The 22,875-nt window shown below is 36.1% G+C and overlaps 1 protein-coding gene across 1 annotated transcript in view; it reads right to left on the bottom strand.

Moving 5' to 3' along the window:
* Positions 1-22,875, bottom strand: part of ERC2 (ELKS/RAB6-interacting/CAST family member 2) — an 866,017-nt gene that overhangs the window by 403,960 nt on the left and 439,182 nt on the right. The window contains exons 11-12 of the mRNA XM_073811247.1: positions 21,070-21,210; positions 5,494-5,687 (exon numbers count right to left, since the gene is read on the bottom strand). Coding sequence (XP_073667348.1) covers positions 5,494-5,687; positions 21,070-21,210 — 335 coding nt within the window. The remainder of the gene's footprint in view (positions 1-5,493; positions 5,688-21,069; positions 21,211-22,875) is intronic.

Below are 22,875 nucleotides of genomic sequence, written 5' to 3' on the forward strand. Positions count from 1 at the left end.
AGCATTTGCATTAAGTTTTGAGGTGCTCCTATGTTGGATGCATAAATATTTACACTTGTTATATCTTCTTCTGGGATTGATCCCTTGATCATTATGTAGTGTCCTTCTTTGTCTCTTGTAATAGTCTTTAAAGTCTATTATTTCTGATATGAGATTTGCTACTCCAGCTTTCTTTTGATTTCCATTTGCATGGAATATCTTTTTCCATCCCCTCACTTTCCATCTCTATGTGTCCCTACGTCTGAAGTGGGTCTCTTGTAGACAGCATATATACGGGTCTTGTTTTTGTATCCATTCAGCCAGTCTATGTCTTTTGGTTGGAGCATTTAATCCATTTACATTTAAGGTAGTTATCGACATGTGAGAGTTCCTATTACCATTTTCTTAATTGTTTTGGGTTTGTTATTGTAGATCTTTTCCTTCTCTTGTGTTTCCTGCCTAGAGAAGTGCCTTTAGGATTTCTTCTAAAGCTGGTTTGGTGGTGCTGTATTCTCTTGGCTTTTGTTTGTCTGTAAAGGTTTTAATTTCTCCATCGAATCTGAATGAGATCCTTGCTGGGTAGAGTATCTTGGTTGTAGGTTTTTCTCTTTCATCACTTTAAATATGTCCTGCCACTCCCTTCTGGCTTGCAGAGTTTCTGCTGAAAGATCAGCTGTTAACCTTATGGGGATTCCCTTGTATGTTATTTGTTGCTTTTCCCTTGCTGCTTTTAATATTTTTTTTTGTATTTAATTTTTGTTAGTTTGATTAATGTGTGTCTTGGTGTGTTTTTCCTTGGATTTATCCTATTTGGGACTCTATGCACTTCCTGAACTTGATTGACTATTTCCTTTCCCATATTAGGGAAGTTTTCAACTATAATCTCTTCAAGTATTTTCTCAGTCCCTCTCTTTTTCTCTTCTTCATCTGGGACCCCTATAATTCGAATGCTGGTGCATTTAATGTTGTCCCAGAAGTCTTTGAGGCTGTCCTCAATTCTTTTCATTCTTTTTTCTTTATTGTGCTCTGCAGTAGTTATTTCCACTATTTTATCTTCCAGGTCACTTATCCGTTCTTTTGCCTCAGTTATTCTGCTACTGATTCCTTCTAGAGCATTTTTCATTTCATTTATTGTGTTGTTCATCATTGTTTGTTTGCTCTTTAGTTCTTCTAGGTCCTTGTTAAACATTTCTTGTATTTTCTCCATTCTATTTCCAAGATTTTGGATCATCTTTACTATCATTACTCTGAATTCTTTTTCAGGTAGACTGCCTATTTCCTCTTCATTTGTTTGGTCTGGTGGGTTTTTACCTTGCTCCTGCATCTGCTGTGTATTTCTCTGTCTTCTCATTTTGCTTAACTTACTGTGTTTGGGGTCTCCTTTCTACAGGCTGCAGGTTCATATTTCCCATTGTTTTTGGTGTCTGGCCCCAGTGGGTAAGGTTGGTTCAGTGGGTTGCATAGGCTTCCTGGTGGAGGGGACTGGTGCCTGTGCTCTGGTGGGTGAGGCTGGATCTTGTCTTTCTGGTGGGCAGGGCCGCATCCAGTGGTGTGTTTTGGGGTGTCTGTGAACTTATTATTATTTTAGGCAGCCTCTCCGCTAATGGGTGGGGTTGTGTTCCTGTCTTGCTAGTTGTTTGGCATAGGGTGTCGAGCACTGTAGCTTGCTGGTCATTGAGTGGAGCTGGGTGTTAGCGTTGAGATGGAGATCTCTGAGGAGCTTTTGCCGTTTGATATTACCTGGCACCGGGAGGTCTCTGGTGGACCAACGTCCTGAACTCAGCTCTCCTACCTTAGAGGCTCAGGCCTGACACCCAGCTAGAGCACCAAGACTCTGTCAGCCACACGGTGAGTGCCAACTGTGTGCCCAGGTCTCTTTGGACACATCTCACAAAGGTTCTTCAGGCGCTCCTCATTTCCTCTGGTTCTGCTTGCAATCTCCAGTATTAGACATGAGCCCAAATGGTGAACACACCTCCTTCAGACCCCAGTTTAGTGCTGTAGAGAACACTTCATTTCGATTCATTCAGTCTTGTCTGTAGGTACTTTGGTAGAACTGGAGAGATTCTGACACATACACTTGCTTTTTTTTTTTTTTTTTTTGCGGTACGCGGGCCTCTCAGTGTTGTGGCCTCTCCCATTGCGGAGCACAGGCTCCGGACGTGCAGGCTCAGCGGCCATGGCTCACGGGCCCAGCTGCTCCGCAGCATGTGGGATCCTCCCGGACCGGGGCACGAACCCATGTCCCCTGCATCGGCAGGCAGACTCTTAACCACTGCGCCACCAGGGAAGCCCTACACTTGCTTTTTTATCCAAAGTATTTCATTCAAAGCCAAAGACGTGAACTGTCACAGCATCCACCTGATGGAGTTTGACACCTCGCTCCCCACCACATAGGGTCAGGGCTGCCTCTCAGCCTTGAGCTCCAGCACTGCCCGGATTATCCCAGGGCACACTGCTACCCTGTTTTCTATTCTGATTTTATGTTTTAGGAGTAAGCCCCCCTGAGGGACCCACTCTCTTCTTCACAGTGGGGAGGGATCTGATTGAGGGCTCAATTTGGGCATTCCCTGACCTCCAGACAAACGGTGACAAAGCCCCTAATATATTTAAGATAATTTACATGAAAGGTCATCTGACTGATTCCTTCCCATGGGTGAGATGCCAGAAATCCAGTGGCAGCAAGCCTTGTTTGACAGACTCTGTTAACCTCTCTCCTTCCCCTAAGGCACTAAAGGATTAAGCCTGAAACTCTAAATAAAACTCAGAGACCTTGATGAGCACTGACATAGAAAGACTACATATTTCATTGCCTCTAATGTTGCCTCTAGCTACTTGATCGTGCACATACAAGATATCTAGCATTGGTGATCTCATAATGACTTCAGCCTGATTTGGACCAGCTCTCAGGGGCTTGCTGAAGGTCTCCTGACCACATTGTGTCAAATTCCCCCAGAGCAGCCTGCAGTCCAAGGCAGAAGCTCCCTGCTAAGCCATCAGCATCAAGTGCACGGGTTTACAGGCAGAACTGCACATAGGGACCACACTGGAGCAACATGCACTTTGAAAAGCAGAATCTTTAATGGCTGATGAAAAACATCATTCACGAAGAATTTAAGAGGTAAATGCATCCATGTAAGTGCCAGGCATGTGCTATTTAGAATGTATATATTGTGGAGAAAATAAAAAATGGGAATATTAACGGAATAGAAAGCAAACACAAACTGCCCTCTGAGAGAGAAGTAGGCACGTGTCAGTGTCGTTTGAGTTATCCCTAACCCCATACCTTTTCTCACACGTGACGGAAGTTCTGGAATATCTCAGAACACTAGCTGCTTTTAAAAAAAGGTCTTCTGACTCTGGTAGGTCACATTACAGACCAGAGACCACAAATTTATTACGAGTTCAATTTTTTGGTTTTCAAAATCACAAACTTAATTGCAAACACTCCTCCATGATTCCAAAATGGAGCTATATGTCACATTGCTAAGAAATCTTTAGTTCCCAACATTATGAGGTATGAATTTTGTAGTTTAAGCCAGCAAATGGAGATACTGCCCAATTTGAAAAGGGTTGCCTGACAACTTGAGGAAGATGCTTTGGTCAGAATACACATGTAGCCCAGCAGATAATGCTTCAGAAAGACAGGCCAAGGCTGAGCTCTCCTGTTCCCAAGAAACTTCCCCTCTTGATCTCCACTCCCACCCCTTTCTGGGTCTGGGCTGGGACTGGGGCTCAGACATTTCCCAGACTATGCTCTGCTGCTGGACGCAAGACACAGGCCAGCAGAGAACTGGGACAGAGTCAAGTCCCACCACACGTTTTATGAATTACAGTGCCTGGGAGGCATCAGCTTTAAGGGGAGGCAAAGGCAGAGATAAAGAAAATGTGCAGAAAGTACATAAAGATAAATGCCTGTAAAAATCACTGTTGTTTTAATGCATTCCATATTGCGGAAATAAAAACGTGAATATTCTTGATGATTTAATGGCAATAGCGTTCAGCTAAGACCTGTTTGTCCAACTAGACAATTATGCTATTTTATGCAAATATTTATCGTAGCTGATCCTGACTTTCAATTACTGTTCTGAAGGGCTGGTTTAGTGCAGAAAAATGCCTTCTAAATGAGCTTTCTCTCATGAAAGCTAATAAAGATGAGGCAGATCTCCCGTGGCCCAGCAGCGAAGCCTCTCTGCCAGCTACGAGACTGTTGAGTGCTACTGGACTAGCTTCTTCTTTCTGGCCCAGTGTTGGATGGGATTGCTCTCAGTCACTCATCTGTCAGACCTGGGCTCAAATCCTGACTTTGATTCTTATAAACTCTGCAATCTTGAGGAAGTTAATTAATCTGTATAAGTCATAGTTTTCTCACTTATAAAATGATGATAATGAGACTTTCTGTGTTGTGGGTAGAATTAAAATGGTATACAGTACTTGCAGGTCAAGTGCTTAGCAGAGTACCTGTTATACTGTGAGCATGAAATATATATAATCTATTTTGAATCATAATTACTATTAGTAATATTATCTAGGGCATCCTCGCTATGGCTCCCTTCTTCTCAGCAAAGTGGACTAGGGGTCAAGAAACCTACACTACAGTTTTGTCTCTTTCTGACCACAGGACCAATCTTCAGAAGGTCGTTCAACCCTTCAGGGTCTCAATTTTCTCAGCAATAAGAAAAATATGGGGCTTCCCTGGTGGCGCAGTGGTTGAGAGTCCGCCTGCCGATGCAGCGGACGTGGGTTCGTGCCCCGGTCCGGGAAGATCCCACATGCCGCGGAGCGGCTAGGCCCGTGAGCCATGGCCGCTGAGCCTGCGCATCCGGAGCCTGTGCTCCACAACGGGAGAGGCCACAACACTGAGAGGCCCGCGTACCGCAAAAAAAAAAAAGAAAAAGAAAAAAGAAAAATATGATAACTTCACTGTGATTTCACACTATCTTTTTAAGAAAAATTTTGGTCCTAAAATATCATTCCAAAATAACCATGTAGATACATCTAAAATTAACAGTATTTTTAAGAAACAGTAGGCTGGCAGAATATTTCCGCACTTTAAAATTAAAATGAAGCCCTTAAGGATTTTAATTTGCCTATCAGAAAAAAAAAAAAAACTTGACATAATTTCTAAAATGGGTCACACTGAACAAAAATCAGATTACTATCAAACTAATACAAAGACTTTTTAAGTGGTTTTTTTTTTCAGGTAGTCAAAGCTTCAGTCTCTTACACACTTTGCTGGCACAAATGCTAGATCATGGATATCACTCAAGAAAGTTGCCCATTATTTTCTCAAACACTGAAGAAGTACATAAGCCCTCAAAAGATAAGCCAACTGACTTCCGAGTATCCCACAGAAACACAACATCATCCCTACAGGCCATATTCCTCATGCATAACTTGTTTCCTCCGTGAAATATGAATGTGCATTCCAAATTTACTGCAACCTGAGATGGGCAACTAAGCAATCAATGTTCATTCACTGTTGAGAATTCACAACATGAATGCAAAGTTTACCTTTCAAGTTCTGCAATTTTCTTGTCCTTGTCGTTCTTTTCATTCTCCACCTCCTTGAGGATCTCCAGCAACCGGTCGACTTCTGCTTGGGCCTTGCCACACTCATCACGGTAATAAGATGCCTCTTTATCAAGCTGTTTTATTCGGTCTGCAAATTCTGGGTTCATCCTGGAGTCATCTTCAATATTATGAGCCTTCAACATTATATTTTTAAAGAATGTAGTTAAGAAAACAATTTAGAACAACAATAGATAGTGCAGTCACCAATGGCCCAGAAATTAACTTTGGAGAAAAAATTACAACTATCAAGAATTATGGGTATACTGTCAGTTAAAAGGCAAAATAGGAAAATCACAAATTTCAGCTACCTTAGAACTACCTTGATTTTTAAGGCTAGTTTCTTTTATTGTTAATATTTTATTTCATTAAATGATGCTGCTTTTTGCTTCTTTTTCCCCACAAGAAATGGGGGCTTGGTGGAGGTAGAGACAGTGATGTGTTTATTTCTGGTGTTTTGGCAAACAGAACTAAGACAATTCAACTCCTCACAGTTAAGTAAATGACTCATACCAACAGCTTCCTTTTCCAATACAGAGAAACTGAGAAAAAACAATGTTAAATTATTTCTCCAGGAACCATCAAGGGTATATATAAAGCTAGGTAACATATAAGAGACTGGCTGACTGATCATTGAACACTTCATCCCACTGAGAAATTTCAGCAGAAGATGTAGAATGAAACAAAGCCTTGAAAAAGCAGAAGGGCTTTCCAGCTAACAGTCATACCCATAAATTCTTGTTCTTTTGATTAAATAAACCTGAACCGGGAGGAGGATGAGCTAATTCATGAGCAAGCACACAGACGAGAATCTTCAAACACATGCATGGGGGGTGGGGGGCAGCTTTACACAGGAGAACAGACACAGGCAACAACACAGCAACAACACTGCAGAATAATTTGCAGCCAAAGTATTTGTGGTTTTTTGTGTGTGACAGTGCGTTATGGCTTTTTTTTTTCCCAAAATAAACTTTTGGCTGAAATATTCCCAGACAGATGGAAATAACACTGCACTGCAATGTTTTGCCTACCCCTTGTTTCCCATTATTCCTAATTGACTTCTTCAAAGAGCAGGCAGGGAAAAAACAAGTAGTTTAACAACAGTGCACATTCAACATAGAAAGTTCAGAGAGGTCATATATGTATATATCTCCAAAATCCATGTGTGAACTAATAAAATGTTAACAATTTATTAGGACTTAAATTATCCTGCTGTCTTCTACTAGAGCAGATGTCCGTTGTGTTTTTATACACTTTTTAAAAAAAATTTCAGGGAAAAAACAAGGCAAGCAAGCTGCAACTACTGTGGGGTCAGATGAATCATGCATGGTTAGAAAAATTAACACTAATACTACTGTTAGAAGGTTGACAGTCTTTGCAATAATTTAGTAGAAAAAATCCAAAAATTAGTATAAATAAAAATAAATTTCTTATTTATGACAAACTAATTATTTTTAGGAATTTTTGCATGTAACATATTATTTAAGCATGAGGATAGATGGGGAATAATTTGCTTTCACAGTCTTTAATCTAAGATTTCCTTATTCAAGAAATAAACTCAACTACGCAAAAGAACTTGGAAAAAATATATCAATTCAACACAGTATCAGGCAGCCTGTCATCCACATTTCTCAGAAAATATTTATTTTTATTTATTTAGTGCGTACACTGAGTTTCATTATAATAGAATAGAATAGAATTAGTGAGCTTTTTCAGTATAATTAAAATAATCTGAAAGTGAATCTTGAGCTAATATTCCTTTAGGAGTTTATTCATCTAATAATTTTATTTTAAATTGAAGTAATGAATATTAATTTGTTAATCTCCCATCAAAAGATGTAGAGCAGGTATTCTATTTTAAAACAAAATACTCCATATAACTACCTCTATCTGTGATAATAATAATCAACTCATTTCTCTTATAACAGAAAAGCATTTAAAATATACAGCTTTTCGATTACTATGAGAAAGAAAACAAAAATTTCATGTTAATTCTCTTCTACTTTCATACTATATTACCATTATTTTATGGCAGCTAAAAACCTGTCCATGGCAGTTTTCTCAAACTAACCAACCAGTGACACTGAGATGTTTAAGAAAAAGAATTAAAGAACTAAGTAATGACCAGCTTGAAAGACTCAAAATAAATGAATAAATGTTTTGTAGCTTATTTCTGATGAGTGAAAATTCCTTTTTTGACTCAGATTTGAAGATTCACAAAGAGCTAGCAGTTAGCTGCTGTGGTTTATTTTGGTTGTTTTTATTCTTAAGATTATTATTATCACGATTTTTAATAAATGGGTACAGGATTACTAATCGTAAGATCTAGATTCTAAATACGGCCTTGTGTCTTACGACTATGGGCAAATGAATAAGCCTCTCTAAGGACAGTGAAAACGATAAAATGACAAACATGGGGAAGGTATTATTCATTTGTGTTTTTATTGTGATTATTATTTTATAATATGCATCCCATAAGTGGGGCTTGTCATACAGCTAAATTGATATGTTTATTTAATTTTCATTGACAAGATACTACATACACCTTAGAAAAGCCTCCCTGCTAGGTTTTCAGAGAAAGCAGTCTGCTGGTGATAGGTATGTAAACACATTCCTTATTTTAGCTACTTGAAGAGAAGAAGATGAACCAAGGCAAGTTTTCAGCACAGGGTGAAATTCAATGGGTTGGCAATCTTTTAAACCTACCAAGTGAGTACGGTTAAAGGACTCATGGGATGTTTAGAGGTACAGAAAGCCTAGGAAAAAACAATCCTGAATCTAGACCATGTTGACCACTGTGTGTGATGCTACGGTTAGATCATGTTATTAAAATAAAGACCATAGCCAAGTTTACAGCTGGCCTGGTGTCTGTTAGATAATTTGTAGGTGCTAATGATTCTTCCTTTTAAAAGGAATAGACAACCTGAAGAACACCTTTGAGTTAAATATATCTATTTATCTCTATATCAATGTCTACTGATTTCTGGGCAAAAGAGTTTATGTCAAATCATCTTCAATATTGGTGTCAGAATTCTTGGAAAGGTTATTAAATAAAGGTGTAGATACATATCATTTGAAAAATTTTCAAGTCAATAGAAAGCTGCAAGAGTCATATAGAGATGGAAGAGTAACAGCTGCGTTTGGATAATCACTAGGGTCCATGTGAAGACCCAAGGGAAGAGAGAGTTTCACATGACTGTAGCCTGGTGAGTCCCTGATCCAACCTAAGCAGTGGAAGCAAAAGTCTTCCCCAGAATTTAACCAGCTCTACTCAGCATGAATCACAACTTTTCGGAGGATCGGCTGAAACTGTTAACTAGTGTAGCGTGAGTGTGTTATACTGTGATCTATAGACATGGGGGAGATACTATACCAAAGAAAAACAGGAGGAAATTGAGCTTACAAAGCCAATGCTTCCTTCAAAATTGTAAGGCCAGAGCCTCCTCTAAAAATAGAGAGAAGGAAGCACTTTCTTTGCATTTAGGCAATACTCTTGCCTTTTCAAATTAAAACATGGGTTCTTTCATCTGGACTGGGAGTTCCTGATAGGGATCAAAAGTAGACAACAGATTTGGGCCTAATGTACTTTAGGCACTGCAAAAACATAAAAATACATTGGAATAAATCATTACCTGACAAATTCCTACCATGGCATTGTGACCTAGTCAAGGTTTAGACTGAAAATATACAATAAGTACTTCCCCTTATGAATCTGTTGATTTTAAATTAGTACCCCCAAAAGGTCAGGAAGCAATTGCCCATTCCATTCATCTAAGACACATCAACTTCATTCACTAGTCAGGAATCTAGCTCTTGAAAAATGCAGATTGGTGTGGATTTTCTTTTAATTATTTCAGAACTTATGTATCATAAATCTAGTGAAACACACTGTCACTTTCAAAGACGTACACCAGTCATTAAAACCAAAGGAATACCGATGAGCATTGTTTTTCCTAATGTAGAGATTTAATTTTTCTGATTAAACAGGTCAGTTTAAAAACAAATCCAGGTATCTGGTTCTGCTTCAAAATATTTCTGGTAACTTTTAGAGCAAATTTCAAGCATCTTATAGAAACACAGAAAATTGAGAAAAGAACATTTCAAAAATGTCTGTATTACATATTAGATCAGTAAATTTTGAGGGTCCCCCAATTATGTTTCTTGCATTTCCATATGTAAGGAAATTTCCCTGCAAATGGGAACAATCAAAACAAAGTTTGGAGCCTCACAGATGTGGGCAAGCTTGCCATTTTGATGTGAACTGGTTCTGAAAGCCTGAATCAAGCACAGAAGAGAAATCTGGTCATGACTTAGGACAAGGAGTACACAACAATACCTAGTGGTTATTTTAATGAAACAATTTAGAACTATTTCAGGAAATAAGGCAAAATTACAGATTAATACTATATCTAAATCAAAGTTAAGAGCAAACGTGATTAAAACCATACCAGGATTGATAGTATCAATATGACAAATCACAAGTTTATTTACACTCCTTGTGTGAAAGTTAGCCATTGATTATTTTTAATAAAATGTTAGTTCATCATTCCAAGTGCCTAGAAAGGAAAGTATTAACTTTGGTCCAGAAACCTGATGTGAAACTAGGCAGGGAATATTCAATTATAATGTTAAATAACATTCTCTCTTTGAAATGGGCCTTAACAATTTTAATAAAAAATCATTTCTCTCAAAATAAACAAATGATTAGTCATGACCATAAAGTGCAAGCAGAACGCTAACTAATGAATCTGAGGACTTTTCTTTCATGCTGCTTATGGTTTTAGCAATAATTTATTAAATTTATGCACTGTAAAAATACGATTCTCCATTGCAGCACTTTGGGGGTTTAGTGTCTGTTAACAACACTTTAACGGTCCTTTCATATCTTAACAGCAGAACAGGGTATATAAACTACTCTAAACATTATTTCAATCTGCTACAGTAAGTTCCAATCTTCACATAATTCTGAGTTATAAACAAAATATTACTTTTTAAAATAGAGCTTTTAGGGTGATTTTAGAACTCTAACATGTTATAAAATTTAAATTTTATTTTAAATCCAATTAATTAATACCAAATATAATAGGTGAGTCTAAAAAATGTGTCTGGAAACTAAAAACGATGTACCTTTCAGTCTTACATTAATTAATGCTAAAGGAAATTATTCTTTCACAATTCCAGCTAACTACATCCAGAATATTCACAATTTGCATATTATAACAACCATTCCAAAAAGAAATTTCTTGTCATAGATGAGACAGATAGGATATGTATAATAAACATAAGAAAAATTATTTTGAACATTTGTTTAAGTTCCACATATACAAAATAAAAGGAACCAACTGTATGCTTAACACTTCTTAAGACCCTTCCTACAAAAATATAATTATTAATGTAATACCTTTTAACTATGGAATTTCCTAAAATTAGCAATGTAGAGAACTGAATAATTATCTGGATGGTCTGATACAAAACATGTGACTTCCAATCTTAAGTGTTATTTCAAATATAACTTGAATTCTTTAAGTACTGAAAGCCTAGATTCAGTGTGAGGTATTTTTTGTGTGTGTATATGTGTGTTTGTACATGCTACATGTACGCTACACGTATGCTACAACTACCTCTTAAATAGTTGTAATTTTCCATTGTGTCAAGGGAGCTAGTTAGTCTATGAGTGAATCAAATAATTTTCAGACACTGGCTAAAAAAAAATCGTAAAAAGAAACCACTGTACCTAGATAAGGACTGTGAAAGTATTTATAATTCAGCCTATCATGTCCCTGGGATTGCACTCTTATAATGACATATAAATCAGGAAGAGTTCACTGAACATGAACAAAATTTTTTTTCCCTTTGGACTGGAAAAATGCTTGGTCTTTTTCTTGTAAAACCTTACATAAAATGTGAGTCCCACAAAAGGTGAATTTGTAGAAGAGATGGGATTTCAAAAGATAGTGACCAGGCAGGGGGGACTCGTGTGTGGGAACAACAGAGGGGTCTCAAGTATGTCTTAGCCAGTAGCAAAGTTGCCCCCAGTACCTCCAAATCAAACATTTGCCCTGCAGCAATGATGGTATTAAATGAAGCACTAAATTTAGGACCCAGAAAGTCTAAAGATTTATTAAAAATTTATAAGAGGCTTCTGGATACGATCTCTGGGCACAATAACCGTTAGGGCTACAGCAAAGAAGGTATTGGAGACTGATGAAAAAATGATATTACTTGTCTAGAAGTAAGAACTAAAGGAAGAAAAGAACTCGCCTGAAGATAACCTGCACAGTGTTTATAATGACAAGACAAAACTCCTTCAGGAGTAGAGATTGGTAGTTAAGCTGAAGAAGGGTTATTACTATAAGAAGTAATAAGGATACACAGACAACATTTTAGACTCCTAAGACATGGCATTAGAGTATCACTTAGTAAAACAGAGTGACTAATGTAAAAGGTTTTTCAAAGTAGAAGGTTTATTTCTACTCTAGTAAAAATACTCCCAGGAGGACTTCAAAGCTTAATTTTTATTTATTCTGACTTAGTTTAGACAGATGTACATAGGGCTGACTGTAAAATTATCTTATTTAACAAAAACAAGTTATAATTCACCAAATTTTGTAGGGTGGCCATATTCAAAATAAATAAACAAGAATAAAATAAATTTCCTAGGTACCAATAACTGGTTAGAAAATAAAAGGACAAATATAGCATTCACAACAGTAACTAAAAATTATATACATAGAAATGCTCGGGGCTATCCTTAAAAAGAAACATCACAGGCTTATAATAGAAAAATGTCAAAACTTTACTGTAAAAGATAACTGAAATAGATAAAAGTTGTATCAAGTTCACGAAATGGGAAAAAAAATATTGGAAAGATAGCAATAATAACTGAAATAGATAAAAGTTGTATCAAGTTCACGAAATGGGAAAAAAAATATTGGAAAGATAGCAATAATAACTGAAATAGATAAAAGTTGTATCAAGTTCACGAAATGGGAAAAAAAATATTGGAAAGATAGCAATAATTCTAAAATTATTTTATAGGTTGAATATAATTCAAATTAAAATAAACAACTGTGCTTTTTAATTGACAAGGTGATCCTAAAGTTTACTTGGAATGATAGAAAATTAAAGGCTAAGAACATTAAAACAAACTGAGACCTAATAAAAAGCAGAGAGAAGTGGGGTAGAATTTGTTGCACTCGATGTTTAAAAATATTATAAAGCCACAATAAATAAAATTCTGACTCAACAAGCAATGGAAATTGATGAAACTAAACAGAAGCTCGGAAATTAAAATATTCATCCATATAAGAATTTAGTATAAAACAGTAGCAAGATCAGTGGATGCCAAAACAGAAAGAATTACTTGATAAATGGTGTTGGGATAACTAGTTGATCATTTAGAAAAATATAGTTAGAACCCCACCACTCAACATGAATCAAAGTAATCTAAAGATAGATAAGGTGAATAAACTGATATAAAAAGTAACATTTAAAAAATTTAATATAGGTGAGTGTCTATGCTTGAAATCAGAGGATGACTTTTAAGCATAAAGGCAATGAGGAAATCCTAAAGGGAAGCACAGGTCAGGAATGTAAAAACAGTTCTCTAAAGAAAAAAATTAAATAAAATTTTGCCACAAATCTGACGAAGTTTCCATATAAAGCACAGAATAACCCATACAGAATAATCCAATGAACAAAACAGAAAACTCAAAAACAAGTGCTTAAATGACTTAAAGAAACAATTTACAGAAGAAAAATACAAACAGCTAATAAATGAATTAAAAACCTCAACCACACTACTAATTAATGAAAGGAAAGTTAAAATGAAAAAAAAATATTCCATCTGTGCATTTGTCAAAGTTATGTAAAATGAAAGTCCTTGGTGTTGGTCTGGATGTGACAGAAAGAATGCCTTTATTCAGTGCTGGAAGAACCATGCCTTAGTAGAACTTCTCTAAAATGCAACATAGCGGGAACTACCGGGAGCTTTTAAAAGTTACTGGCCCAGGATTTTATTCTATTAAAAAAATAGAAATGTGGGAAAATTAATATGGAAAGCTGTTCTTCAGTGTATTATTTATACTGGCAAAAAAAAAGGGGGTAAGAAATGATTAACGTTTGGGAAATGAGAACATAGGGTGGAATATCATACAACCATTAAAAAGGTGTTTTAGAAGAACAGTTAATTATATGAGAAAATTCTGATGATATGTCATAAAAATAGGATATAAAACTCAACAAACACTGACACAATTTCGTGAAAAGAAATAGATATTAGATAAGAAAAAAGAAGAAAGAATAGAGGGAAGGAGAGAAGGATGGAAAAGGGAGGGAAGGGGGAGAAAGGAAAGAAAGAAGGAACAGGGTAGAAAAGGAAACAGGAGATGAAAGAACACTAACAATCAATCAAAAGATATCTGGGTGTGGAACAACCTAGATGTTCCTAGTTATCATCTCTGTTCACTAAGGTGTCTTGTTACTTTTATTTTCTCCTATATCCATCTATACTTTGGCAAATTTTCTGCTGAGACCATACCTTATTTCTATAACCAGAAAAACATAGTCATTTTTTAAAACATTCTAAAGTATAGAAAATTCATCATGCTACTTCTCTATCAGTCTAAAAAAGAATTGAGGGCTTCCCTGGTGGCACAGTGGTTAAGAATCCACCTGCCAATGCAGGGGACATGGGTACGAGCCTGGTCTGGGAAGATTCCACATGCCGTGGAACAACTAAGCCCGCACGCCACAACTACGGAGCCTGTGCTCTAGAGCCCATGAGCCACAACTATGAACCTGCGTGCCACAACTACTGAAGCCCGCATGTCTAGAGCCTGTGCTCTGCAACAAGAGAAGCCACCACAGTGAGAAGCCTGCTCACCTCAACGAAAAGTAGCCCCCACTCACCGCAACTAGAGAAAGCCCAGGAGCAGCAATAAAGACCCAACACAGCCAAAAGTAAATAAATATTTTTTTAAAAAATTCAAAAATAAATAAATAAAAAAGAATTGAACCCTGAGAATATCTGCAGACAGGGAAGTTAAAATAATGAGCTATACACTATGGAAGACAGTATGGAATTTCCTCAGAAAACTAAAAAGAGAGTTGCCATATGATCCAGCAATCCCACTCTTGGGCAAATATCTGGGCAAAACTATAATTCAAAAATATACATGCACCCCTATGTTCACAGCACCACTATTCACAATAGCCAACACATGGAAACACCCTAAATGTCCATCAAGAGATGAATGGATAAAGAAAATGTGGTACATATATACAATGGAACACTACCAAGCCATAAAAAAGAATGAAATAATGCCATTTGCAGCAACACGGATGCAACTAGAGGTTACCATACTAAGTAAAGTAAGTCAGAAAGAGAAATACAAACACCATGTGATAACACTTATATGGGGAATCTAAAATATGACACAAGTGAACTTATTTACGAAACAGAAACAGACTCACAGACATAGAGAATAGACTTGTGCTTGCCAAGGGGCAGAGGGGTGGGGAGGGATGGATTGGGAGTTGGGAGTTAGCAGATGCAAACTATTATACATAGAATGGATAAACAACAAGGTCCTACTGTATAGCAGAGGGAACTATATTCAATATCTTGTAATAAACCATAAAGGAAAAGAAAATGGCAAAGAATATATACATGTATAACTGAATCACTTCAGTGTACAGCAGAAATTAACACAACATTGTAAATCAACTATACTTCAATAAAATAAATTTTAAAAAAATAATAATGAGCTATATTAATTGGCTATATTAATAATTGGCTATGTTCCCAGGATGCCAAAACAATGGGTTAGCTTAATTAACTCAGGGAGAAAAATCAGTCAATGACTTTTGAATTAGTCACCTAAAGGACTGAAAAGTTTGCTTTTGCATCCTAGAGACCCATCACTGGGTTAAAATGAAGGCAAAATCCAATACCTGCCATGTTATCAATATTTCTGGAAATGGTCTAAAAGTTAACAGAACTATTTCTTTGGCCCTACCTATCCTAACAGGGATGGTGAACTCCTATTGTGGTCCTGTTAAATCATAGCTGCTGCAGAAACAAAGCCCTCCCCATTTGCCTTGCACACCTAAAATATGACATACTTAGGTTTTTTTCCTGTCCTTAAGTAGTAAGTGTGAGACAATTTCAGTGGGATTACTTTACACCTCTTTAAAATGACCTACAGAAAACACTTATTTTTCTCAGGGTCAATTTTCAAGCTTGAAGATATCCCAGTCTTAATTTGCCTTTCTTCACATCTCCACTGTCCTAAGTCTGCTTATTAACCATTCAAATGTTAAGGGAAAGGAAATTTGGATTATTTTTGTTGCTCTGCTAAAAATCACACATGGGGAAAGAGGTTAATAAAGATGCTCCAACGAGGCTTGAGGAATTCTGTTTGCAAAAGTAAAATTTGTTTTTAAGAATGGAGGGTGGAGACTGAATCTAATGAAATACACCCAAGCATCTTGTGTATGAGGCTGTATGTATCCTGGAGCAGCAGCTTAACAAAAAGTTGTTGGCTGAATTGTTTCCTTTATCCCTGCTATTCCTTTTTCCCATGATGGGAATTTATAAATAAAAGATAATTAGAATGCATGATAGCACAGATCACACCTGCCACATAACAAATCCCAGTCACCTTATGTATTATTTCTCCCATTAAGTCACCTGAATTGGAAAAACAAAAAAGCCCTTCTTCTTTAATAAGTTAAAGAAACAAACTGCTTCATATAAACACACACTTGTCATGAGGATAAAAAAATTAGTGGTGGCATCTGGGCTGTTTTACACATAGTTTTACTAGTTACCTGTTTTTTTGTACCATTAAGCTATAATGAGAATTGTTACTATCTGTTTTTAGGAGACTATATTTTAGTTTGTTCTCAAATGATATGTTTTTAACTCTTACAAAACCCACAGTAATGTTAGGCATTTACTAGTCTCAAAGAGCATAGCCCTACTTTAAAATAAAAACCTATTTTAACTTCTATCCCTTGAATATAACATACATTGAGTTGTTTGCTATTTTACAAATGCTATCCCTTTTGGCATAGATAACTCTATGTTTGAAGGATCGGGGAAAGAATTCTATGAGCCTAGATCTGCAGCTGACCTCTGTTTCTCTATCGCCTTAGGGTTGAAGTTAAGACAGAGGTAATATCACAGCTGGCAATAGTTCCCTGAGTTCTTAATTTTTTAATTTCACTTTCAAAAGAAATGGCAGTGGCCTCTGCACAGGTCATTTCTTTTGACAGAACGGAAATGGGAAGAGACGTATATTTTCGAAACACCCCCAATATGGCACACTGTGACGTGATCAATGGATCCTCATGCTTTGATATGTTACAGCGGGAACTTTCAGAAATGACTTACTGGGTTGTACATCTGATTGAACAACTGCTCAGCTTGCTACATTGCAAAGGTGGGGAGGCATTGAAGCACAGACAGGGAAAGAAGGAAAGATCCAGAAACACAGCATTAGCTCAACAAATCTAGTGCATTTGCACAGACAAACTCATGGTTAAAAGGAAGAAATTTCAGTTTCTAAACATTCCACAGTGAAAGTGAGAGGCTCTAGGGAAACAGAAATGTTGACTTTGGCTCCTAAAAAAGAATAGCTGGAATAAGAAATTGAAGGTTTGTGTTACTTTCCCTTTCTCAAGTTAAATAACCCATGAAATAAAGAAAGCTGTCCACTTTTGATGATACATGAAGTGCTGGCCTCCAGCAATGAATCAGAGGAAGTGCTTTTGGCCAAGCCTGCAATTTGTTACCTGAACTTCAAAGATGGTAATAATAAAAGATTAATTAAATCTTATCATTGAATTTATAGCTCTTCTTTTATATTAACACCAGCCTGAATTTTCTATTCAGTCTAACTTTAGAAAAATATAGATCAGCAAACAGCAGGTTAGCAATAGCAAAATATCAGTAAGCAAGACATTACAGGATTAACAGCAAATGGGAAAAGAAAAAATTTAAGTCAGTAGGAAGATTAAAGGGAACCAAAATACAGTATTATCCATTGTCTACTATCAGTTTCCACTGGTAGTTCATAACAACAAAAAATACCATTTTTTGTGTCTATCCTACTATGTTCCAAGTCCTTTAGAATCTGTAATGCTCTTCTATTTTGTGTAGAAGATTTAAATGTTTGCAGATTTAAATGTACTAAATATTTTAAATAGCATCCTCAAGTTATATTTATTAAATACTTGCATCATTAATTTGGGGCTCAATGTCAAGGTGTAGAAGGTGAAATATTGTAGGATCTTTTCATTTGCTTTAAGCCAAGACATGTCTTTGAAGAACATGAATTTTTTTCTTCAACTTTGATAAAGTAAATGACAGTTTTACTGCGGTTTTAAAAAACACCCTCCTCAAAATGATATTAATTGGAAAATTACCAAATAAGACAAATCAAAACATTTTGAATTGCTGTTGCTTCTCAAATGACTTCTAGTCATTTAAAGTAAATTTACTTCTACATATTGAACACTGAATACTCTTTTGAAAGACAAAATGATCCACATGTCACTAGGCTCTTCTCAACCCCTAGATGTGTAATTAAGATTAATGAATGCACTAAGTTATAAAGCACACTCATAGCTAGTACTTAAGAATTATTTATTTAATATCATTTTATCAGCCTCACTAATATCAGTAAAGATTTCCTTACAAGTGAATCTTGGATTGTTTGTTTTTAAGAGGTGGGATGGAACGTGTAAGGAATAGCTCCTTTTCTGCCTATAGTAACCATTGTTGACACAAAGTATTTGGAACTGTCTTAAACTGACATAGTATAGTAAAGGGTTCAAAGCAACTATGTGTATGAATGTTCTCCACAAACTTTTCTGTTAAAAACTCACCAATTTCAAGCATTGTTTATAAGACAAAAGCAAATTTAAATCGCCGTTTGGATTCCATTGTCACTAGCAAACAAGATTTCTGTTCAGCTAAACACATCTACAATGCTGTATGGATTTTATGATAAAAATACCTGGACGCTCACAAATCTTAAGCAAAATTCCATGGGGAACTCATGGTTTATTTATGATATAATAAAACTATTATGTTTTCAGCTTTCATTTAGTAACCCTTTATATTTTATTCACAAGTCACATACCCTTTTATTTAAAGGGAGGCCCAGACACTCCTTAAGCTTTTATAGCTGCTTATTTTTCCATGAGTAAATGATGTGTTTTATGTATATTCACATACTGTTGGCTTATATTTTCAAATATTTCATGCAGATCTCAATTCTTTTTAAGGTGACGGGTACTTGAGGTTTTTACAGAACTATTTATTAGCAGAAATTAAAGAGTACTAGAAAAAGTATTTTGAACTTTCGAATTTAGTTGATGTAGAGGGCCAAAAATAACAAAATAACATCTGCAGGTTAGGTATAAAAATATTTAAATTATAATTACCTTATTTAATCTCACTGTACTATGCATTTAGGAGACAGTATAAGCAAAGATTATTTATATACTTAGAAATAAATTATCTTTTCATAAATTAAATAGGTCCTTTACAGCAAGACAACCATATTTGTTCCTTTAATCCTGGTGATGTAGCAGAATGTTAAAATGTCATCAGGAATAATGCTAAAATATTTATAGGATTTGATCTATGAATTTCAGAACATGGTGTCTATCTGAGAGTCTAAGGAAACCACATGTTCTAATTGACTTTTGGGGGTTAACCATAACTATGTTGAAAGAAACTAAATTCAATAGCACAGACATTCATTTATTAAACTAGTTAATTCATATACATGGAAACTACAAGCATCAATACATGAACCTCTTTCTTTTAATTTTTAGAGGATTTCAAATTCCATAGATGACTTACACTAAAAGGGAGGGTGTCAAGTATGTATCTGCAGAAATAATATATGGGATGCCCTCAACTCCATAATGGCTCCTCAGAGTTGATGAAGGGCATCTTTCATGCCCAGGTCTATTTGGGGCCCTCCTTCAGGACTTAGCACATTGCAAGTGAGGTAAGATAACTCAAAGACCACCACAGGAAGCCAAAGAAGTTCTCTCACAGAGTTATCTGAGAGTCTGCCTTATGATCACAAAACTGTTCATTAAATAAAAAGTACCTTTCTTAGGTTCATTTCTTGATATGCATATACACGTATAACATATTGCAGAAAACACTCATATATGTGTCAAGTATATGTATCATACACCCAATGCATAAATAGCCAAGTCAATCTCCACGTAAACACCCTCAAAGAGGCAGTTTAAATTCTTCTATTTATTGCTCAAGATTTCTGTTTAACTAGATGTTGCTTGAAAAAAGTGAGATGTTGAGGGGATTAGGAAATAGACTTTGTAATATAGAGATTTTCTGGCTGTTTTTTTGTAAAAAGATTTGACCTGTATATTTATCTTTTTCTGTATTAGTAAGGAGACTTTATTAGTGTGAAATCTCATAACAATTCCCTAAAATTCTGTGGTAAAGTGAACAAAGTATAATCACATTTCAGTTATATATTGCATCATACGTACAAAATAGTCTATTAAATTTAAAAATATCCAGAATTTCTCCACAGATATGATGCTTTCACATCCCTATCATCCATATCATATATTTTCATAACTCTAGCAAATAAATCCCCATTCCAATATGCTATGAATTATACAGTTGAATTTTATTATATGCTTCGTTTGATTGTTTAGATTCTTATCATCTCTTTTGAATAAGTTTATAAGTTGTCAAAGGGAAACAAAATGCTTAAACTCATAATGTTATGAGTTTTACGTGAACAATGAATGCAGACGTACCAAACAACACAGGGAAAAAGTCAAAGGAACAATGCATGACTGGAAATGTACTCCACAAAAATGTCCAGTTCAGAGAAAACATGTTAATGCTGCAATGCAAAGATCCTGCTTTCTTTTCTGAAGCCTTCTACGTATAAACTTGCTTAGACATTCAGGCCATTTCTGGTCAAGTATAAATAGTCAATCCGTACATCTTCCAAGGACTCGACTATTTTGGTGAACTTCTAGAAATTTAACATTGTCGGGTAAAGTTTTGCAAAGTTCCAATTAAAAAAACTGACCTACTTCTGAAAGTAGTAAAAGTTTATTAATGTATAATGGGACCCCTGGATTCTTTGGTTTATGCAAACACTTCCATTTATCTTTTTTTGATAGTTGAGATTTGCCCAGAGAGTAATGGCTGGTTTTTGGTTTTAAAATATTTTTCACTTCTACTACAATTTTCATCTATTTGTCAAGGTTTTGTTTTGTTTTGTTTTGTTTTGTTTTGTGTTTCCCCAGACAGGAAACCTAAGATAACTTTTCAGGTTCACAGACAGACTTGATGCAGACTTCTTAGGAATAAAGATTGCTTAATTAATCCTTTTATCACCAGATGACAAAAGATAAGGGGTTTTTATTTTTTGAAAAATGTCTCTTCCTTTCCTATTTTATAAATTCAGAAAATAAGCATGTTTTTTCTTAGACTTCACTTACCTTTTTTAACTGTGCTTCCAATTTGTTACATTCTTCTTTCTTTTGTTCAATGGCTATTTCTAGAGATTTTAATTTGGAGTCCCTTTTCAGCCCCGCTGAGGCTAATGAAGATGCATGTTCCTTGAGGTCAATTAAACTAGACTGAAAGGAAAAGAACACTAGTAAGTAGAACATTATAATTTCTACTAGTAATGTCTTCAATTTGAATACATTGATTCTATACATAGTAATAAAGTGTGCATTAGATAGAGAGGGTAAATATAGTCTTACTAAGGTAACAATAGTCGGCCCTGGCCAGGAAATTAAAGTTGGCCAGTTTACAGAACCAAGCAGGATCTAATTGCAGTAAAAATCAAATGTGACCAAATGGTGCAGTCAGTAAATGCATGTTTCATGTCTCAAAGTTATGCTAATGAACTAAGTCCCAAGGTGGTCTTTACATGTCATGGCAAAACAGACACCCTGAACCTTCCATTTATGTTTATTGCTGTCAGGTGGCACAGACTCTAAGAAAAATATGAAAGAAAATACAAACTTTAATTCTTTTCTCCCCGAAAAGGGCAGATCAAGTATAAAAGAAGAATCCTGTTGTTTTTATCAAATTCCATTTCTTTAATGAAAAATGGCCAATGGTTTCTCAAACATCTTCTACAGAATCAAAGATAAAATTACTTAAAAATTCAGAGTAGACTTTATGGCCTAGTGCTTTGTAAATTCAGATTCAGCAATATAATGAATCTCCCCAACTCTGACATGGGGTTACCCAAGTTGTTCCATTCATTAATCACGCCCAGAAACCAAGAGCTTCCCTGTATAGTACGAATCCCAAAAGGTAAAGAAATAAATACTAGCATATACCACAGAACACAACGTTGCTAGCTAGGAGAGCAATGTCCACCAGCAAACACAAAATGGTTAGCAACATCTATCTACGTGACTAAATTGCTCAGGTTCCACCCAAAATCAGACAGGGTACATTTCCTTTATATCCCTTTGCAGTGCCTAGGAAAACACTAAGCACACAGCAGTTTCTCAGTAAATGATGTGGTCTAATACTTTACTGCTTCATGGGCACTGGAACAACCTTATTGATGAAGATACTGCCACAATCACCCAGCAAACCACCCAGGTCCTAACAACCCTCTGAGGGACAGGTTAGCCATTCTCATTTTTCAGGTAAGGAAACTAAGGCTCACATGAGGCCCTGTCTTCTCCAAGGTTCTCAAGCTATTAATGGGAGACATAGGTCTGAACCCAGGTCTCCGACTCCAATTTCAATGGTCTTTATCATGTAACTACCACAGAAATAATAAAGAAACTTATAATTCAGGCACTCTGTCATGCTGAAGATTATTACCACTCCAACTAAATTATAAGCTCCATGCTAACAACAATTATACATTGTTTTCCTTTATAAATTTAAAATTGCCAGGGGTGATAGCTTTATGTGTCAACTTGGCTAGGCCATAGTCTCCAGTTATTCAATCAAACACTAACCTTAAGTGTTGCTGTGGAGGTATTTTGTAGATGTGACTAACATCTGCAATCAGTTGACTTTAAGTAAAGGATATTATTCTTCATAATCTGGGTGGGCCTGATCCTATCAGTTGAAAGGTCTTAGGAGCAGACTAAGGTTTCCCTCAGGAAGAAGAAATTCCTCCTGTGGACTGCAGCATCAGCTCCTGCCTGAGAGTTTCCAGCCCGCCCTTCCTGATGGCCTTCCCTGTGAATTTTGGACTTGCTTAGCCAGCCTCCATAACTATGTAAGCCAATTTCTGGTAATAAATTTCTTAATATGGTTAAATT

This window comes from Tursiops truncatus, chromosome 10 (assembly GCF_011762595.2).
Source record: "Tursiops truncatus isolate mTurTru1 chromosome 10, mTurTru1.mat.Y, whole genome shotgun sequence".
Taxonomy (NCBI): domain Eukaryota; kingdom Metazoa; phylum Chordata; class Mammalia; order Artiodactyla; family Delphinidae; genus Tursiops; species Tursiops truncatus.